At 39.8% G+C, this 21,305-nt stretch overlaps 2 protein-coding genes across 2 annotated transcripts in view; both read left to right on the top strand.

Annotated features, from left to right (window-relative positions):
• Positions 1-11,643, top strand: part of polr1a (RNA polymerase I subunit A) — a 29,132-nt gene extending 17,489 nt beyond the window's left edge. The window contains exons 25-37 of the mRNA XM_008419771.2: positions 1,086-1,209; positions 2,458-2,555; positions 2,640-2,839; positions 4,373-4,540; positions 4,631-4,766; positions 5,651-5,805; positions 5,898-6,024; positions 6,120-6,233; positions 8,030-8,314; positions 8,808-9,008; positions 10,088-10,205; positions 10,798-10,962; positions 11,210-11,643. Coding sequence (XP_008417993.1) covers positions 1,086-1,209; positions 2,458-2,555; positions 2,640-2,839; positions 4,373-4,540; positions 4,631-4,766; positions 5,651-5,805; positions 5,898-6,024; positions 6,120-6,233; positions 8,030-8,314; positions 8,808-9,008; positions 10,088-10,205; positions 10,798-10,962; positions 11,210-11,310 — 1,992 coding nt within the window. The 3' untranslated portion in view covers positions 11,311-11,643. The remainder of the gene's footprint in view (positions 1-1,085; positions 1,210-2,457; positions 2,556-2,639; positions 2,840-4,372; positions 4,541-4,630; positions 4,767-5,650; positions 5,806-5,897; positions 6,025-6,119; positions 6,234-8,029; positions 8,315-8,807; positions 9,009-10,087; positions 10,206-10,797; positions 10,963-11,209) is intronic.
• Positions 11,644-11,753: 110 nt separating this feature from the next.
• Positions 11,754-20,596, top strand: st3gal5 (ST3 beta-galactoside alpha-2,3-sialyltransferase 5). Its single transcript, XM_008419769.2, has 8 exons — positions 11,754-11,867; positions 13,568-13,681; positions 14,579-14,696; positions 16,108-16,317; positions 17,183-17,319; positions 17,980-18,166; positions 18,543-18,701; positions 19,996-20,596. The coding sequence occupies exons 1-8, from the start codon at positions 11,860-11,862 to the stop codon at positions 20,251-20,253; spliced, it is 1,191 nt and encodes a 396-aa protein (XP_008417991.1). The 5' UTR covers positions 11,754-11,859; the 3' UTR covers positions 20,254-20,596.
• Positions 20,597-21,305: the final 709 nt, after the last annotated feature.

Below are 21,305 nucleotides of genomic sequence, written 5' to 3'. Positions count from 1 at the left end.
TCAGAGAAATAACCAAGCTATAAATAAGTTTACTTTAAACCTTATTTTGCTTCACTGTATTCATTTTATCAACAGTCAGATCTTTTTGTAAATACGTTTCAGTGCTTCGATTTATAACGCGATGAGGCAACCTTGTCAAATTCAGTGCTTCCTTCCCCCTGGATGTCACTGGCCAAAGTGGTTGCTATGGTAACAGTGTAGCCGATGGGCCCCACAGTGATTCAGCATGGCTGTCCGGGGACAGATATTTGCTGCACACAGCTAATAAAGCGACTGCTTATGGTTCAGTTCAAGTTTCTAACATGTTTAACGTGAGTGACGGTTTCTCCCACACCTTCCCCGATGCAGATACGGATACAGTCGGGGCGTTTTCACTGCTACGCTCTGTTTACTTACTTCGTGTCTTTGTTCCAGTGGTTCAGTTTCTGTTGATACAGAGAAAACACACATCACTACAAACCACAAGAACATTCACTCTGCTTGTTAAAAGGAAGGAAGGAAATAAAAGAGAAGATCAAAAATTTGTTTCATTTTGACCCGTTAATGTTTTTAAAGAGTTAAAAACGAACCGTCCATCAACCACAGAACACTCTGCGTCGTTAAAACTCAACTTTTATTCTATTAAAGTGAGCATTATGTCAGCGTTTTCCCTGCAACATTGATCTTCTTTCTTCTACTAGCATAAATGCTTGTCTTATGAAAGAGTGTTACAATTTCCACTCGGCAGCTTCGTTTCTTGTACAACCTGCACCAAATGTAAGAGCAAAGTTTAGACCAACAAACTCCACAAGTTTGAAAGAAACATACAAAAAATAGAGGATGAAGATAAAGATGCAAAGAAGGAAAAGAAAGAGTGAAGAAAAACAAAAAAACGATACAAAGAAAGATTTATTGATGGAATATCCAGAATCAGAATAGCACATAAATGTTGTCATAACTTTAACTTTGGCTTCTTCTTTCTTATGGCAGTAACATATTTTCTCTGTTCGTTCTTCTCCTGTTGCTATTATCACAGTTCAGCATACAGTTTTAATTTGAAGAATCCTTTAAAACTTCCTTTGCCTGTGCTTCCTGTTCCTCCTCAGGTCATCAGGAGGTCACAGGACCTGGACAGCGTTCTGGCCCGTTTGGACCCTCACACTGCTGCCCGCCACTTCACAGCCATCCAGCGCTGGAAAGCAAAGAGGGAGCTGGCGTGTCCCCGCAGAGGTATATACAGGTTCTTCTCAAAAAATTTGCATATTGTGATAAAGCTCATTATTTTCCATAATGTAATGATAAAAATTAAACTGTCATATATTTTAGATTCATTGCACACCAACTGAGATATTTCAGGTTTTTTATTGTTTTAATACTGATGATTTTGGCATACAGCTCATGAAAACCCAAAATCCCTGGTCAAAGGTCAAGACACTTTTGAACCAGAAACAGCGACAGAAGTGCCTGACCTGGGCTACAGAGAAGCAGCACTGGACTGTTGCTCAGTGGTCCAAAGTACTTTTTTTGGATGAAAGCAAATTTTGCATGTCATTCGGAAATCAAGGTGTCAGAGTCTGGAGGAAGACTGGTGAGAAGGAAATGCCAAAAGGCCAGAAGTCCAGTGTCAAGTACCCACAGCCAGTGATGGTCTGAGGAGCCATGTCAGCTGCTGGTGTTGGTCCACTGTGTTTTATCAAGGGCAGGTCAATGCAGCAGCTATCAGGAGGTTTTGGAGCACTTCATGCTTCCATCTGCTGAAAAACTTTATGGAGATGAAGATTTCATTTTTCAGCACAACCTGGCACCTGCTCACAGTGAGAAAACCACTGGTATTACTGACCATGGTATTACTGACCATGGTATTACTGACCATGGTATTAATGTGCTCAGTTGGCCTGCCAGATCTCCTGACCTGAACCCCATAGAGAATCTGTGGGATATTGTGAAGAGAAAGTTGAGAAACGCAAGACCCAAAACTCTGGATGAGCTTAAGGCCATCGAAAGCATCCTGGGCTCCATAACACCTCAGCAGAGCCGCAGGCTGATGGCCTCCATGCCACATTGAAGGCTGCAAAAGGATTCCTGACCAAGTATTGAGTGCATAACTGAACATAATTATTTGAAGGTTGACTTTTTTGGTATTAAAACACATTTCTTTTATTGGTCGGATGAAATATGCTAATTTTTTGAGACAGGGATTTTGGGTTTTCATGAGCTGTATGCTAAAATCATCAGTATTAAAACAATACAAAACCTGAAATATCTCAGTTGGTGTGCAATGAATCTAAAATATATGACAGTTTAATTTTTATCATTACATTATGGAAAATAATGAACTTTATCACAATATGCAAATTGTTTGAGAAGGGCCTGTATATCTAAAAAAAAAAAAAAAAAAAAAAGTTTGGATTGCTGTGCTCTTTATAATTTTTTTAATTTTTTCCATAAATTTTGATTTGACCGTGTTTTCCGTGCCAGGAGCCTTTCTACTGTTTTCCCAGAAGAAGTTAGCGAAACTACGAGAGGCCATGCCGTCAACCGATCCGCTGCCCGGTCAAGACCCTGCAGTGCTGCAGGTAAAAGTCCGATTTAGTTTGACTTCCTGCACATACCTTGCCTTCTTAACCCTTTTCTCTCTCTTCCTCTCTTTGTCTCGTCAGTTGGTGAAGGACTGGCACTCTTTGGACGAAGCCGGCAGAGCCAAATACACCAGGCGGTCGTCCCGCTGCCCCGAGCCGACCCTGGGCCTGTTCAGGCCCGACGTCTGCTTCGGGTCGGTATCGGAAAACTTCCATGACATCACCGAGAAGTACATTCAGAACAGAGGCAACGCCACACAAGATGACATGGAGACGCAGAGGTACTGAAAAAACATAAAAACACAAGTCTTCCCAGAGGACGATTGAACCTCGCGTCATTTTCTTTCCACTAGTCTGAGTGCAGCTAAAAAGATGAAAATAAAGTCTGGTTGAACTGTGGTCAGCTCTGTCACCATCTGAGGCGTTTGAACACGTAATCAAACTTAGTTCTTCTAATTTCCTGCTTTATGGTAAGTGGTGACGAAGTGAGGCAAAAATATGTAAAGTTTCTATTTCGCTGAAAATGTCTTTAAGTCCCACCTTGTTTTCGCATTGGCTGTTGCAGACAGTGGAGCCGTCTTTATCACAACGTTTTACTCTTCAAATTGCTTTAAATGTTCAGCATTTTTCTTGATTTTTTTCTTTTGAGCTGTATGACATTGCTGCCTCATACTTACACCAAAATACCAGGGGTGGGAATCTTTCTTTTTTTTTTTTTACCATTTCATAATTTGATTCAAAATCAATTTTTAACTCATAACTCTGATTTCTGCCTTAGTCCATCCTCACAGTCTGCTCCTGTGTGCCTCTGCAAAGGCAGAATGACAAATGGAAATATTAAAATGCTTTTTTTTTCACGTTTATAAAGTTTTAAATATTAATCCATGATTAAATGGAAGTACTCCCTCCCTGCATCTGTTTCTGTTTCGTTTAGCGAAAGCGTCACGTTTCTGCAGAGAGGCTCCTCCATGGACGATGATGTTGCAAGTTCCAATTATCAGATGGAGGTTTTAGCCATTTAATCATTTTTGCAGCTGGAATGTTGCTCTGGGTTACAAAATACAAGCTGACAAATAGCAGAATTAAAAAAAAAAAAAACATTTAAAATCAGTTTTTGGGACATTTTCCATTCATTTTGGGTACATTTTGATAGATATTTGGGTCATTTAAAGTCGATTCTTTTGAGGTCACTTTTAATTGGATTTAGGAATATTTTTAGCCAATTTTGGGCCATTTTAATGTCCCAAATGCTGGGACATTGTTAATGAATTAAGGGAACATTATAATCAATTAATTGGACTTTTTTTTGTAGTTTAAATTTTTACTGATGTTCCACTTATGAACAGAATAAACACAAACAAATGTAAATATAAACCTATCTGGTTGGCACAGAGTAATTTACATTAAATTCAGTACATTGTACATATTACAGTAACAGTATGGCACTTGTATATAATTTAGTTGCATAGTTTTTGGGACATTTTTGTCTTTTTATTTTTCGGGATGCTGAGGGGACATTTCAAAAAGATTTGGGGATTTTTACTCAATTAAATAAAAATGCCCAACATTAGCAATTACAGTGATTTTTGGACATTTTAATCCAGTTTTTAAGATATTTTAATTCGATTTTTGGGACATTTTGAATGGTTAGTAAATGAGAATTATGTTACCGATTTTTGTCTTTCTTTTTGGCACACCCTCCCACTCTGTTCTGCACAGCTAGAATTAGCTTCCTGTTTGATTGCTTCTCCTCTGCTCAGCAGAGCGTGTCCTGTAAAAGCAGCTGAGTGACGTACAGTGATGAATGATTGCAGGCTGCGGCAGCTGCTCTACTATAAGTGGCAGCGCTCCCTGTGTGACCCAGGGGAAGCTGTGGGCCTGCTGGCAGCTCAGTCCATAGGCGAGCCCTCCACCCAGATGACCCTCAACACCTTCCACTTCGCAGGCAGAGGAGAGATGAACGTCACTCTGGGAATCCCCCGGTAACAACCCCTCACGCTCACAATGCTCGTGTCCGTCGTTATCGTTGACGTCTCATTTTAACGAGAGCCAACATGTGTCCAACCTTCCAGACTGAGGGAGATCCTGATGGTGGCCAGTTCCAACATTAAAACCCCCATGATGAGCGTCCCGGTGCTGAACAACAAGAAGGCCTTGAAGAGGGCCAAGACGCTGCGGAAGCAGCTCAGCAGAGTCTGCCTGGCTGAGGTCTGAGGCCGTCACAGTTCCGTTTCCTTATCAGTTTCTTTTCCTCTGTTACATGGTGCTTTACTCATCTCCTCTGCTGAGGTCTCTTTCTGAGCTTAGCTGTTCCTCCTTCATCAAAGCCCAGTCTTAATGCAGCAGAGCATCGCTTTTTGGCTCAGAACTAAGGCACGAGTTCAGTTTAGCTTGAGGTTATACTTAGGAATGGCTAAAAGTATCAGGTAGTATAGTGTAAAATCAACTTTTTTTAGCATTACACCATGTTATAATACTGTTCCCTCATCAAACGCATATCTGGAGTGTTGCCTTGATTCTTTTATGCATGCTTCAGAAATCCTTCAATTTCCATGGCAACCATTCAACTGTGCTAAAACACCTGGGTGAACCTAGCCCCGCCTTTGAGGACGAAGCTCCTCTCAGAGCTGCAGTTTCCAAGCTACTGAGCTTCCGCCTCACAGAGCATCCCTCCCCTGCCACTCCCCCACTCAGCCCTTCAGACTAGCCAGCAGCTATTAGCAAACACCTGGTGGAACTGCTGAGCTCATTTTATCAGCTAATTCTCAGTGACACGCTAGTAAAAATGTCTACAGGGTTAATAGAAGAACCAAGTTGTGGTGACTTCTTGAAGGCAGAGTTTCAGAAAGAGTTATTCTTAAAGAGACAGAAGCCCAATTTCAAGGTGTGTTATATTAAAATGTCTGATTTTTAAGTCATGTTTGACATTCAGCATTTTTATAATTACAAAACTGCCCTGTATAACTGGAAAATACACAATACTGTTCCTTTTATTTATCAGTTACCGATAAATGAAGTTCTTAAGATGAATAAAAATCAATAGAATGTCGTGATATGTTCCATAATATAAACGTGTGTGTGTGTGTGTGTAGGTGCTGCAGAAGGTGGATGTTGTCGAGACGCTTCGGATCGAAACTTATCAAAGACTGCAATTGTTTAAAGTCACCTTTCACTTCCTGCCTCCCGAGCGTTACCGTGACGACAATCTTTTAACTCCCCATCAGATCCTCCACTACATGGAGACGAGGTGTGTGTTCGCATGTCAGGAAACGATCAGAGCCAACCTGTTGTTTGTCTTTAACCCCACCTGCTCTCATCCACCTCTTCATCTATTTTCAGGTTTTTCAGTCTCCTCCTGGAAGCCATTAAAAAGCGCACAGCCAAGCTGGCCTCTATTTCCGTGGAGACGAGGAAGGCCACCCCTGGAGATAAAAACATGGACGAGGACGGGACCGCGGGGACCCAGGTTTTAATTTAGTTTTGTCTTATTATTTTTCAGTGTTCTCCATCAGTCTCATTCGCGCTCGAGCTTTTATTTTCGTTCATGTTGACGTTCCGCAGGACGGCGGTGGAGAAGAGGAGGAGGAGGAGGGAGGAGAAGTGGTTGATGACCAGGGGGATGAAGGAGACGCCGACGCATCAGACGCCAAGAGGAAAAGCAAACAGACGGAGGAGGTAGGGCTGAGGCTGAGACGGGAAGTGTTCCATTGTGAAACGTAATTCCACAAATTACTTTTAACATTTTCTCCTGGTCGCCAACACGAGTGTCAACTTGGTTGGAATGAAATGTACTCTGAGAAACTCCCGTCCAATCAGCATACAAGGAGTACACTGCAAAAACACACAGTCTTACCAAGTGTTTTTAGTCTAGTTTCTTGTGCAAATATCTTGGTGCACTTTAAATAGGACAAAACTAACTTACAAGTAGCTTTTCAGCAAGATATAGCAGCTGGTTTTGAGTCGATGTTTCCTTAATATTGATGAGAAATTACTACTTCCAATGGTAGATTATTTCACTTTTAGAATATCTTGAAATAATCTGCCAATGCAACAAGAACCTTTTCATCAATATTAATGAATTATTGACTTTAAACAAACTCCTATTTCTTGTTAGTCTTGTCTTATTTCAAGTGTACTGAGAAATGTGCAGTAGAAACTAGAACAAAAACACTTAAAGCAGTTTTACTCCAAAAACACAAAACCTTACTGAGGAACATTGTAGCTGTAGAATCATGGAGGGACTGTGGTTGCGACAGTTACTGGCAACTGCAATAAAGATATAAAAAAATATGGGAACTCAGAAACGCCAACAATGACCTTTGGAAACAATTATCATGCTTCTGCTCACTTTTTTTGAGTTCTCGTTCAGCCGTATCAGTCACTGCTCTAGTTGTTTGAAACATTTTGATTATTGCTCTCACTGTAGTTATGAGCAGGTTAAGGTGAGCTGTTTTCTTTAGCTCACCTAAAGAGCTAGCTTACATAAATGGAGCATTCTGTTGTCTTCTCCATTTTTAAAACTATCTAAAAGGAAAGGGCCTCTGCACCAGGTTGTGGATTATTAATTCAAAGTTCTTCGACACTTAAGGTAGAAATTTTAATATGGCTCCATTAGCTAATGTCAGTGATAATGAAACCAAATTAAACTAAAGATTTTTGGTAAAAAGCTGCATTTTTGTTGCTTTTTTTGCAACTTGAAATGATCTCTAGACCGTCCAATTTGGTCTGGTTTGTTTGCTAAAAATCCAAACTATTGGGAGAATTTACAGAAAATAAAGTACTAGACCAGGAATTGCGCCTTGGAGAACCCCACCAAAGTGAAATTCCTTGTGTGCACAAACTTGGCAATAAGTCCAGTTCTTGTAACAAAAGATGATACACTGTACATTAAAATAAAATAAAATAAAATACCAGGCTAAAGGGTTGACGCTGAAAAAAGAATTGAAGTGAAACCACTAAAGCTAACACTGTTGCTTTTGTGTTGGCATTTAATTTCAATGGGAAATGAAATGTTGAAGTGCAACATTTAATTTTCCTTTGAGTTCAGTAAAGTAGTTATGAATCAAACAAAACTGAAACTAAGTAAGCTAAGCTAAAAACTGAATGCAGCCTGACTGAGGGAGGTAAAAACATAGCATGTCTGTTCAGTAAGACTGGAAACCAAAGAACTACTGCTGGTTAAAATGGTGCTTCTTATAGAAATGTGTTTGAAACACTTGCTTAATGAGATCTCGTTCACTGTTCCGACTCAGGATCTAGATGAACACTTTGAGTATTTTGTAAGATGAGATTCTCACTGTATAATGACTCAGCAAAAATACCATTGTTAAACAATCCGATTGCTTTCATTCAGAACTGGGGAAAAAAAATAATTCCCAGAGAATTTAGTCAATGTAGACTAATTGGGAGAGTTGGAAACAAAAATCCTGGCGTCATGGATGTCCAAGCCGATAATTCACCTCTGCCTACAGGTAGACTATGAAAGCGAAGACGAGGGCGAAGGCGGCGATGCCGAAGAGGATGAGGGCGAAGAGGAGAACAGCCAGGCAAACTCTGTGGAGGAGACCCAGCCTGAGTCAGCAGACAGTGGAGAGCAGCAGCAGCAGCAGCAGCAGCAGAAGAAGAAGAAAAAGAAGGAAACGAAAGTGGAGCAAGGGGGAGAGTCCTCGGTCCAGATGAGGGTGAACTCAGTTCTGTCGTCTAACTCGGCCATACAGAGATACTCCTTTGATCAGCAGGAAGAACTCTGGTGTGAGGTGAGACAGGTTGCACTGTAGAGAGTTACAGTAAACTACAACTAGGCTGCAAATCGTCAGAATTATTGGTCCATATTTGTGCAAAATGGTACACCTACGAAGGAGTTCAATCAATATGTTCATTGTTATACTTGATTAATAACTTTTCTTTAATAAGTTACTTTGAGAATCTGCTATAAACTACACTAACAGGAGATTTCAGGTACATTCTCTTATCGCTCGTATGTCAGATTTAAAAGTCTAAAATCTGAGACTTTTGGGGGGGAAAAACAAGAAACAGCCCCTGAAATCAGAATTCCAGTTGGAAATATTGGAACTTGCCCGCCTAGAAACAGTGAGTTTTGAGTCCATAAAGGCTGCCACCATACTGAATGTAGTGAAAGGTGGGTTAAGCCCAGGGTTTGCTAAGACTTGAAACTTCCCCCGCTGTTCTGTTTCCTCCTGTCGACTCCGATGTGCTAACGACTTGTATGAAACGTGACCATTCACACAGGTAGAGCTGGAATTCCCTATGAACAGGATCCACTTCGACCTGACCTCGGTCCTGTCGACTCTGGCCCAGAACGCCGTCATCATGGAGACCCGGGGCCTGACACGGTGCCTGCTGAGCGAGACCACAACCAAGTCTGGGGGAAAACAGACGGTTCTCAACACAGAGGGCATCAACATGCACGAAATCTTTAAGTACAACGATGTACGTCGGCCGCATTCCACACAACCTGCAACACACTTGTTGTTTATGCCACACTTTGTTGAATCACTCTTGCACTGAATAACAAGAGATTACACAGTAATCTAAGAAGCATATGTCAAGAGATATATATGAATGAAAGAACCGGAAATTACAGCTCAATTAGTTTATTAGTGGCATGTTCTATTATCAATAATGTGTTGTAAAGCTTCAACTTTTTCAGACATTTCATGTTATTGTTTACATCCGGAAATTTTACACATGCGCACAACGGTGAAGGGCGATGAGATGATTGTTTTACTTGCCATCCGTAGCCACACAGCAGCTGTGGAAATATCCTATTAACTAAATTAAACCTGGACCTGTAGCATTACTAATTCAGTGCAGTGTGTCACAACAAAGGCATAAATAATGCAGAAAAACCGTTGTTCAAAACCACTCATATTCTTCTATTTCCTCGCTCTACACCTGCTCTGCCGATGATCTGTCAGAGAGTCAGTGTGCGGGTCGCCTTTCTTTTTTTCTAACTGAACCGAAACACAACAAACTCCACACCACATCTACATGTTAAGGTTGTCAAAGTCAAGTTAGCATAACTGATCTAGCTTGGCTAAATCAGTTATGCTAGATTTAATTAATTTTTTTTTTTTTATTCAAATGTTGTAGTGTTAACAATTGGTAGCAAACCACTGCATCCCTTTTTCTTTCATACACAATGCTACATTTAATATTTAGCATGTTATGTTGACAACAGCTAAAGCCAATGCTAAGCTAGCACATTTTTGCCCTCCAGCAGGGCGATGGGGCAGGGATCTTCTGTCCATGATGTCACATTGCAACATGTCTATATTAATATTAGAATCTGATTAGTTGTTGCATTTACAAGTTCAGCCATCGTTCAAGACTTGATGAACACGGTTTAGCATTTTAACCTCAGCAGATATCCTCATGTTCCAGTTCCACCAGCTGAACAGAACTGGTTTAAGTCCAACCTGATTGTTGGAATTAAATCAGGTTGTAACAGCTAAACACATCTTTGCATGGATGTGTTTAGTTGTCACATGATCAGCTTGTGTCTCCAGATCCTGGACGTCAACAAACTGTACTCCAATGAGGTCCACGCCATGGCCAGCACCTACGGGATCGAGGTGGCTCTGAAAGTCATAGAGAAGGAGATCAAAGACGTCTTTGCAGTTTATGGTACGCATGCGCGCGCACACCTGTGCTCTAACTCACACAGCGTTACTACAGTGTTTAAAAAGGTCTGGAATTTAATTAATTTTCTAGACTAGATCAGGTTTGATGGAATTCATTGGTTTTTTTCTGACTTTTTCCATCCATCCAGAAATCCATTCGTCTATTATCTGACTCCCTTTTTCCTTTGATTCTTCCTTCTTTCTTTCCCTCCTTCCTTCCTTTTGTCTTTTTTCTCTTTCCTATTGCCTTCTTTCTTTACTTTACTTCCTTTTGTATTCCTCCTTTCTATCATTCCTTCTTGCTCATTCCTTTTTGTCTTCTTTTTCTTCCATACTATAGCATTCCTTCCTTTCTTTCTATTACCATCCTTCCTTCTTATTGCCTTCTTTTCTTTTTTTTGTCTTACTTACTTTTGCAGATTTAATGTGTAAAGTCTGACCTCTACACCCACATCTGTCATATTTATCCTGAAAGAACCCCCAGTTACGTCTGAAAATTTGAGTGTAGAAAACTGTAACGTTGAACAAAACGTGCAGAACTCTTAGAGCACTCGGCTCTCAGATTGTGACCCGGTATCTCTGACCCCCGTCTGCAGGGATTGAGGTTGACCCCAGGCATCTGTCATTGGTGGCAGACTACATGTGCTTCGAAGGCGTCTACAAGCCGTTAAACCGACACGCCATCATGTCGAACTCGTCCCCTCTGCAGCAGATGACCTTCGAGACCAGCTTCAAGTTCCTCAAACAGGCCACCATGCTGGGTAAGTAATGGAGGGAAACAGTGGATCTCGAGTCTGATTTGATTTTCATACTTATGGGATGAAAATGGCTCCTGTCTTGGAGCATGCAATTGACATTCCTCGAGCTTTGGTTCACTCGTTTTAACCACAATCCATTCACTAAAATACAGTGGTTTACAGAAATCAGGATGCTCAGTTTCTTTCTTGGTCATTGATATCTTTGCTCTTTTTTTCCTTTTTTCACTGACTGCTTTTCATTCTGACTCAGGGTCACGTGATCAGCTGGTTTCTCCCTCCGCCTGCTTGGTTGTGGGGAAGGTGGTCAAAGGTGGAACAGGGCTATTTGAACTGAAGCAGCCTCTGCAGTAGGACAAGCCGCTTGCAACTGTTTGCGTGTTTGTTGATCTCAATCCTGCAGCTGAAGCTCCACTTGTCTGGAATGCAGACAGGAATGTTAAGTTTAGCAGATTTTTTAAGAGTACTTTGCAAACTTATTAGAAAAGGTTTGATGGGGAGATTAATGTAACCCATTGTATATGCCTTTAAGCATATATTGTATGATACAGTAAATAATTAAAAAGTTCCTGTTCAAAACTTTTTAAGCTGAGACTTTACTGTCAGAATTGTTTGGGAGGCAGCTTACATCTCCTTTATTTCCTGTGTCTAATGATGTACAAAGTAATAATAAATATGAATTGTTTAGCGGTTTTGTGTGTGCAAGTTGGTTTGTAACTGTATTATGTACGGGTAATCTGAAAAAAAAAAGCGGAAGTGATGGGTGTGTTGCCCTGTCGCTGATTGGCTGGCTGCGTCAGCGGTTCCTTGAAGAAGGTTACAGATGGAGTAGGCTATCCGCTAAACCTGGAGAGCAGCTCTCTTTATTTCACGGAATGGAGCCATGAAGAGTCACCGGAGTCCATGCGAGGGTAAGGACACTTTTAAGTAACAGAATAAGGGAGCAAACTATGAGATGTAGGACTGTTATAAGCAGATAAGGGCCAATAACGGACGATTTTCGTAAAGGGTAATTATGGCTATTGTAACCGAACAGCAGCTCATTTTTAATGTGGCTGGATTAATGTTTAAACATTTTAAAAACGAGACATTTTACCACTTCTTGACGCTGTGGTAAAAGAACTCAATATTCGAAAATATCTAGCTTAACTTCAGTTTTACTCGGATGTAAACGGAAGACGTAAGGAATATGAGCAATAGCTTAATATAGGGTAATAATGTAGCGATAGGTAATGTCCTAAAACGCTCAAGCGTCCAGCTGTAACTTGCACGCGAGCCTCTCGCTATTTAAACAGCCTGAAACGCACCAAAACACCCCGTTACAGACGGCGCCATTATGCTCCCCGAATAAAACGCTGTTTGTCCCCCTGCCTGCTTATAGATCCGCCGACACTGACCACTAATTCATGAAAAATGGAACCATTACTGAACTCCTTTCATTAGTATGTTACGGTCCGGAGTTATTTCATTAAACAGTATCAGGCGGAGACCTTTTACTCTGCTATGTTATCATCTTGGCCATTTAAAAGTGGGGAAACATGATAAAGCTCGAGTTAGCATCCGGTTCAGGCCGTCAGTAAGGGTTTTTAAAATATATTTTTTATGATGCTAAACCTCATATTTTGTTAAAATTGAATCTTTATGCTTTGTATGCTTATCTGATTTATAGAAATTTTAACTTAAAGAAGTAACGTTTACTGTTGTGTAGGTGTTATGATTCTGAGCTTAAGAGGTCAAATTTGGTACAGAAAAAAATGGAATAAAATCAATCTGATTGTCGTATATGGGACAAACAATATCTTTTGTGCAGATCACAACCTGCGTTTTAGTCAGCAGCCAGCGGGTTTGAGGCTGTCGGAAATCTGATTACCGTTTCAGCTTTGTTGCATATTTTTCTCAGGCGTGTCTCGCATACTGAACTTAATAAGAATTTTAGGAAATCCAAAGGTTTTATTGAGAAATGCATTACTCACATGGCAAGGGTGAAACCAACGCCAACTACCAACATGAATTAAGCCAAAACCTATATTGAATTTAATGTGAAAAATATTCTTATTTTCTACTCAACCCCACGTGTGACAGTCTTGGCTTCACCCAGTACAGATTCAGTTTTTAAAAAAACTCTCCTAGCACCTTTTGCTACCCAGTTAATAATTGGAAATCCAAATATTGGCCTATATGAATAGCATTTTAGGCAATAAAATGTATTTCTTTTGTAAAAAAAAAAAAGTTGATTGAATAATTTGTTATTTGCATGTTTAATGCATTTCTAATATTGTATAATAAAATTCTTGTAGTTTAATGAAAAATCAGTAGAATAACTAACACAAGTAACCGACTACCTGTTAGTCACAGCTCTAAACTGGGTAAATATTTTAATGCCTGAGATGATGATAGTCATTGCTGTTTCTCTGTGGTGTGTTTACGGACAGTCAAACCGAACAGAATGTGTAAGCTGACAGTCATCTGATCCCAGACACTGGGGAAACAGGAGGCAGGAAATGTATCCAACCACCAACCCTTTGAATTTGCTCACATAAGCCACAGACGCTCCTCTGTTCTGATAGTCTGTGTGGACGAAGAGAAATACAGTGTGTGTGTGTGTGTCCAGGACAGGATGCCTGAGAGTCAGAGGGCTCCGAGCTTCAGCCGGGAGACCCGAGGTGATCGCTGGATCCACGGCGGATGACAACATGAAGCTTTTCTTGCGCAGTCCAGCACACAGGTGATCACTACTCACCCATTCACATTGTGTCTGTGTCTGTGGCTGAGAACTCTCTTTGGTGTGGAACATTAGAAAAAAAAACACAGTTATTGTTTGGCAGGGTCACTGGACCTTGCATGCATGTCAGTTGGACCCAAACAGGCAAATATGTCATTCCCATAATTTGCCTGTCATCATATTTACTTAGACTTGCACATTCAATTCATGCATGTCAGCATGATAACAGCAGAAATGCATTTTCTTTTGCACAGAAAATGCAAAAGAAAAATACAGACCAGTACTGTTTGGAAATTACAAAACCAAATTATCTTAATAAAAACATGCCATTTAGAAAAAAAATAGTTTTTGCGCTTGGATGAGGTGGATTTTTTTTAGACTTATCTCCCAAAACTGCAGCAGAAACCTTTTTTTTTTTTTCCCCCACATGACACAAGTAACGTGATCAACAGTCGGATGTTGCTACTGGAGGAAATGACAAAAAGACGACAGGAAGTGGTAGGAGGATGGTTTGTTTTTGGTTTTGTTGGACGATGTTCAGCGGGCTCCACCAGAACTCTCACAGCATCACACAGTCTGTACAAAGTCCTGTGTTGCTCTTCTGGAAAATAGCCGACTATGTTTTTCCCAAAATGCCGCATTCGTAGCTGCTCCCAGGCATATGCCTGGATATACCTGAATAAGATGCTGATGTTGCAGTATCCACAGATAAAAACCTCTAATAGGATCTCAGCTGCTGACCTAAAACTGTCAATCGAATGCCCGACTCTGTAACGTCTCGAATGTGAAAGTCAGCAGAAACATGAGCGTACTTCCTCTCTATCACTTTTCATGTTTCTCTTTGGCTTCATCTTTTAAGCCTACCTGTTTAATTTAGTTTTTTTTCCCATTTCTCTGCAGGCAGGTGTGGTTGATACTTGTTTTGGGTTTGCTGGTTTTTTTTATATTCTCCCTGCTGCTGATGCAGACGAGGACAGAGGAACCTTTTCAGTTTCGTGTCAACTCTGCACATAAACAGGTGAGTGAAGCTCAACTTGGCACACTGCAACCACTTCAAGCTTTTCACGACAAGAGTTGTCTGGATTTTCAATCTGTTCTTCTAAAATAAATTTTTTTATGCAAATATGAAGCAGTTTTTTATATGAGAGTTTTCCAAAGTGCTTAAGAACGATACAAATACGACCCATGCAGCACAAGCAGTGGATGTAGATGGAGACATTTTTTTTATTATTATTTGTAATCAGTGTAACATTATTTCCAATGTGATTTTCTTTCAATGGAAAATGTCAATCACGACACAGTATTTGTATTGTCATAACTGATCTTTTATAACGAGTAGAACTGCAGCTACCCTGAGGCTTTGACTGAGAAACCGGCTTCGGTGCTTGGAAATCAGCTTTTATGCTCCGAGATGTAAAAACGATACCTTGTAGCCACGGTTTCGCATCATAACTGTTGAAAAGTTAAAAAAAAGGAAAGAAAGATAAAAAATTCTTCCAGCTGCACAGTAATTTATTCAAAACAATAATGCCTGAATCCGTGAAACATTGAACAAATTAGAGCTAACGTAACGCATCTAATCCAACATGCTGCCACAGTTCTGGAAGGAATAATTGATTAAAAATGGATGATCAGTCGGGTCAATGCAATCCTAGCAGCATAGAATAAATATGTATATTTAACTATATATACCGGTCTATATGTGTGTGTGTATGTATATATATATATATATATATATATATATAACAACTGGAACTAAAGTAGTTACTCGACTGCTATTTTATAGTACAGTGTGGCTGGAGAATACATGATACTTCCCCTCTACTCCTTTAACTATTTGGTTTTTGATTTGATTTCTGTTTGAAGGTGAAGTGGAAGTTATTGTTTGTTGGGTAATGGTTAACTTGTGACTAAATGACACTTGTCTGTACATCTATTAATTGTTCTGTAATCTGCTGCAACAATGGAGATGTTGACATGAAGAGGGACGGTAATAAAAAGTGAACAGAACTGCATCTTCATTTGAAATGTCATAAAATACACACAGAGCCAAAACCAGTTCAACTCCTTTTTAAACTTCACTCACCATTCCTTCACTTTTCTGCATTCCAATGGAAAACCATTAGCTTGAGCTTGTCACTTGTCACGTTTTACTGGTATGTGAAATTTAAAGGTGTGGAAAGCACAACAAACACAAAATAAATCAAGTCAGATAGACGTTCCGGTTTTGTTACGGTTTGATTTTTAATAAACAAATGCAAAGCATTTGATGTTACAGGACTGCAAAGCACATGAAGCATATTGTTTATCCTTCTGACACATGACACCTTATGCAGCAATATTCTGTGGGTTATGTAACAACAAAGCAGAAGCGTGCACAGGTTGTAATGATGGACTCTTTGTTTGCCTGTCTTTGTCTCGCCCTGCAGTTAGTGCATGAGAACGTGCGCCGAGTCCTGGAGGGCCGGTGTCGCCCCAGAGGCAGCAGAGAGAAGCTGATGGCTTTGTTCCCGTCTGCCAGTGGCGCCGTCCAGCCCTTCCTGTGGAAGGACCAGCCGCTCCCTGACCGGCTCCTTCTTTACCTGCCGCCGTTTGGCTTCAAAGGGCTTAAAGACAAAGTAGAGAACCTGCTGACGCTGGTGAATACAAATACCACCTAGAGAGGTTTTACAGAAGAGCCACACTCCAACTTGCATGGTTTCAGTTGTTAGTGCAATACCTGAAGTTGCTTAGTAAGATTTAATCTCTGTTCACAAAATGCACTTCCTAAAAAAGGAAGCTACAGATATCTGAGTATTAGCATCAGCTGATACAGAAAACCCATGCTGAATTGACTGAAAATATTTCCTTTTTTAAAGAAACGCATACATAAATGTACTAAATTATACATTTACTTGCTAAATCTGCACAAGTGCAGCTCACTTAAATACAGCAATGGCTTCAGAAGCTTGGTCAACTTGTAAAAACAAGACAACTTTAATTTGTTCAGTCAGTTCAATTAGGAGTAGAACAGCCAATGTAACAATAAATGATAAAGAAACTGAAACGATAAAAAAAATAAATAAAAATTGGGTCAAACGTGTAAAAAATGAACTGCAACAAACCTTTTTACAAATGGTTCAGAAAGTACAATCAGGGATTCTAGATATAATCCTAAAATAAATAATAAGACAGGATAGAATTAGACTGAATAGATCTGCTCTTATTGATCAGACACATGGTCACCAATACCTGGTCTAGAGTTTGTTTTTATTTTTTCAATATCAATGCAAATACAGATATTAATATCAGATCGGTATATCTCTAGTGAAAATGTCAACTACTGAGGAGGACAGGCACATTAAAAAGCAAAAACTCACAAGAAACCAAACAACCAACATGAGCATCTCTGCTGTTGGTGGATTTTGTCATCTTGGGTTTTGCTGTCTGCAACCTCAGTGGATTCTAGTTAAAGCCACAAAGTCTCTCAGAACGTCGGACCTGATCAGCTCTCTGTGCTTCCAGCTGCCAGCGGCCAACCCTGACCAGGGACAAGAGGAGGCTTCTGGGAAGTGTCGCCGCTGTGTGGTGGTGGGGAACGGCGGCGTGCTGAAGGGCCTGGAGCTCGGTCAGCACATCGACCGTTTCCACACCGTAATCAGGTCAGGCTTTGCTTTCGCTTCTGGTAGTTCTGCAGGAGACTTGACAACATGCAGAGTGACTGAAACTGCACTCAGACTGAGACCTCCTGGTTTTTGTCTCTCTTTAACAGCTAGGGCTGAACAATTAATTGTGATTAATCGATTAGTGCAAATAACTGTCAACTAATTTAGTAATCCATTCATTATCTGGAGAATACAGACTAAAAAAAGGCCATTTGCTGAAAAAACACAAAGTAGTAATTCAATCAAAAACATTTTACATTTAAGATTTGGAAAAAAACTCCAAATAAAAGTTGTAAAAAAAAGTTTAAGCTACTTTTGCTGCATTGTGATGATAAGTTGAAAAGCAAACTTTTGACATTGATGTCAGAAGTATCAAATGATCAAGTGTACCCTAATGGAATGCTATAGTATTGCATTTTAGGCAATAAAATGTTTATAATTTCTAAAAGAAATTAAATAGTTTAGTTGTATCTTTTAATGTGTTATAAAATAAAGCTTCTGTGGTTAAATAAAAAATTAGCAAATTCTTTCTTCTGATTAATTGTCAGAATAATTGATCAATCAAATAATCATTAGTTGTGCCGCTAATGGTAACAAACTCTAGTCTTGCTCCTGTTTTAAGTAATGTTTTGACTTTCTTCTCTCTGTGTCTGTCAGGTTGAACAGTGGCCCTCTGGGAAAGCACACGGGCGACGTGGGGAATCGAACCAGCATCAGGATGAGTTATCCTGAGGGCACGCCCCTCCACTGGGAAGACACAGACCCTCATTCTGTGTTCGTGGCCGTGATCTACAAAGGCGTTGACCTCAGCTGGATCTCAGCCATGATCAGGAAGCTCGGCGTGGTGAGTGGCTGGAGCGTTAGCTTCACCGTCATCGTTTTCCTGCTCTGTCTGTTGTGAGCCAGTAAGATAAAATTTCAATTTTTTTATATTCATCTGCTGTATGTAAATCTGACCGACAAACATTTGGTTTGGTTAGATAAATAACTAGACATAGGCATTGATTTTTTTTCTTTCTCCTTTTTTTCCCCCATTCATATAAGTTCTGACACATCTAACTTAGATCTAAATAGTAGTACATAGTGCTTACCCATAATGCATCAGTGTTGTCTAGTATTTTGTTTGGTTACTTAGAGCCGATCCAGTCGTGATACTTTACCAATGCTTGACGAGGAGAGCGTTTCCTCTTTAGCGATCAAAGTGCTGCTTTGTGTTGCAGTCGTTTTGGGACTGGTTCTTCTTCTGGCAGAGGGTTCCACGGGAAATTCCTCTAGATCCCTCAAGGTTCCGACTTCTGAATCCCGACGTCATCAGGCAGACTGCCTTGGACTTCCTGAAATACCCTAAACCCAGGTGGCGCCTGTGGGGCTGGGACCAGGTACGGCTCAGTTCAAACCATTACCTGAGGAATCAGGGTGGACGAGTTAGACAACTGAATTTGTTTTTTTAAATAGCTCTAAAACATTCTGGAAAAAAGCTAGAAGTGATCAAAACATTAGTAGTAATATCTGATCCACTCAAGATTACCAGCTGTAGGTGGGTGAAGCTCTTCAATCTGATGTTCAAAGAGAAAGTTGGAGTGCAGTTTTGTTTTAAGAGGAGGCTGTAAATATACCGATCTAACACTGCAAAGATTAAATCAAAAGGCATCATCCGTCTTAACATTTTCTCTGCAGACAAAGCGACACATTTAATGTGTCCTCATGATTCTTTATTTAAGAAGACGTATCGCCCCCTTTTGTTATGTTTTGTGAACTGCGGCATTTAAATCAAAGTTTGTATAGTGATGTCATTCATCAAACCGTGTTTCCTGGCCACTTCTAGCAGACGGGGGAACAAAGTGAGCTCAGCCAAAGAAATGACATCAAGAATGAGTCAAAGGTGCTGCTAAAAGCCTAATTTCTCTTGATTTTAAAGTTACAGTATCTCAACAAATTACTGACATGCTGAGAGACACAAACACAATATGAAATGTAGTTTTCATTTAAATTTATCTCCAAATGTAATGTTTGGACCGCAACTAACAATTTTTTTAGTAATTGATTATTCTGACAACAGATTAATTGGACAAAAAGAAAATTTTTTGTAGATCTTTCATTTAGCCAGTTTAGCATTTTTATACATTATTAAATATATGAATTAAGAAAATATTTTGTTGCCTAAAATGCAATTACGTAGCATTCCTCTTGTGTATGTTTGATGATTTGTAGCAGTATTTTTTTAAATCTTGAATGCAATGTATATATTTGAATAGTTTAACGATTAATCGATTACAAAATTAGTTGAGAATTTTTTACAGTTGTTGATTAATCACAATTAATCTTTTCAATCCTAATATTATGCTTCTGTATAATTAACCAAAAGGCCATTTAAAGGTGATAAATTATAAATTGTGGAGGAAGTTCTGTCTTCAGCTCCATGTCCACCTGCTGCAGAACATCAAGTATTTTAAGTTGAACCTGAAACAGCCCTTTAGTTTTTCACTACAAAGGAGTTGTGGCTTATGCACATCAGCGTCAGAGCTACTAGTGATAAACCTATAAAGATAATTCACTAGAGTTGAGGTCAGTTCTGTAGATCATGTTTCACATTTTCACATTTTTAATTAGAGTGTACTTAAAATTGAAAGCACAGGGGGGGATAAAACCTGAAGAATCTTAATTTCCTTGCAGAATGTACCGACGCTGGGCGTGACTGCACTGAGCTTAGCCAGCCTGCTGTGTGACGAGGTCAGCCTGGCGGGATTCGGCTACAACCTGTCCCAGCAGGGGGCGCCGCTGCACTACTACGACAGCCTGCCCATGAGGCTCATGCAGCAGGAGAAGATGCACAACGTGGACAAAGAGACTCAGTTCCTGCACAGACTGGTGAGAGAGGGGGTCATCAGTGACCTGACCGGAGGAATCCACTGCTCCTTCTGCTCCAGCTGAACCCATCCTGCAGGTATTTCACTGCAATACAAGCCGTGCTTTTGAAACTTTGCTGAAATGCACGTGCAAAGGACAAAGAAGAACTAAGAGATTTTATGCAATTATGGTCATAATTTATACTTCAGTTTCGGATCTCCGAACAGATATTTGAAGCTGGCTTCAGATATTTTATTTTTATGTTGTGAAAGCTGTTCATCATTCTAATATTGTCATTTTCAAGTCTGAGAACTCGCATGAAATGTTTTATTTTGTTTTTAATATACAGAGTTATTTATTACTGACATTTCAACTACAAACCTAAATAATGTTGATGACACAAATAAATAAAATATGTAGAATACTAGTAGTGTGTGCTTGTCTGGTTTATTTTTTTCTAAACCAACTGGATTCTTTTTTGTTTGGTTCCTGTACATTTAATTCATGTGTTTGAATAACGGACATCCAAAACACAACCACTGGTTAACCATCACCATAACCAGTCGAATGTGAATTGTTTGCATGGACTTAATGATTTTCAATATAAACCAAAGACATCTAAAGTTTTAGCTTAGGCTCAGCTAGATTGTCCACCCATCTAGCTTAGCTTCAGGCTAAATGGCCAGATTTAACAGATCCAACATCAACAAAAAATGAATAGTTTTAAAAAATAAAAACAAAAAACTTAACCACAGAACCATATACATATACAGGCAAAAATTACAACCACGTTTTTGCTAAAGTTATTCATAAGGTTCAAGTAGTAACATAATCCAAAGTTGCAATTTTCCATGTAGCATTGGGACCTGGAATAGCTTTGTTTTCTCATCTAAATAAATGAAGCTCAGTGCAACTGGAACATTTCATCAAGATGACAGTAGCTCAATATAAAGTGATTTAATACTAATTGTAATTAGTACATCATCTGTGCAGCAATGCAAGGAGAAGTGGCGCTTTCTAAAAGTAGAGCGGAGGGAACCATTTATATTACAAATGGTCTGTGGCCAAGAATCCAGCCATGTGGCGCTTTAGAAAACAACTGTAGTTTTCTAGTAATATAAATAAGAATAGTGAAT

This window comes from Poecilia reticulata, linkage group LG10 (assembly GCF_000633615.1).
Source record: "Poecilia reticulata strain Guanapo linkage group LG10, Guppy_female_1.0+MT, whole genome shotgun sequence".
In the NCBI taxonomy this organism is placed as follows: domain Eukaryota; kingdom Metazoa; phylum Chordata; class Actinopteri; order Cyprinodontiformes; family Poeciliidae; genus Poecilia; species Poecilia reticulata.
This window is presented reverse-complemented; position numbering and strand designations above follow the sequence as displayed.

Excerpts from the sequence above, each read along its gene's own strand:
- st3gal5 (XM_008419769.2), top strand. Across the intron at positions 14,697-16,107 it reads TCAACTCTGCACATAAACAG|TTAGTGCATGAGAACGTGCG; the intron begins GTGAGTGAAGCT and ends CTCGCCCTGCAG. Across the intron at positions 18,702-19,995 it reads GCCTGTGGGGCTGGGACCAG|AATGTACCGACGCTGGGCGT; the intron begins GTACGGCTCAGT and ends ATTTCCTTGCAG.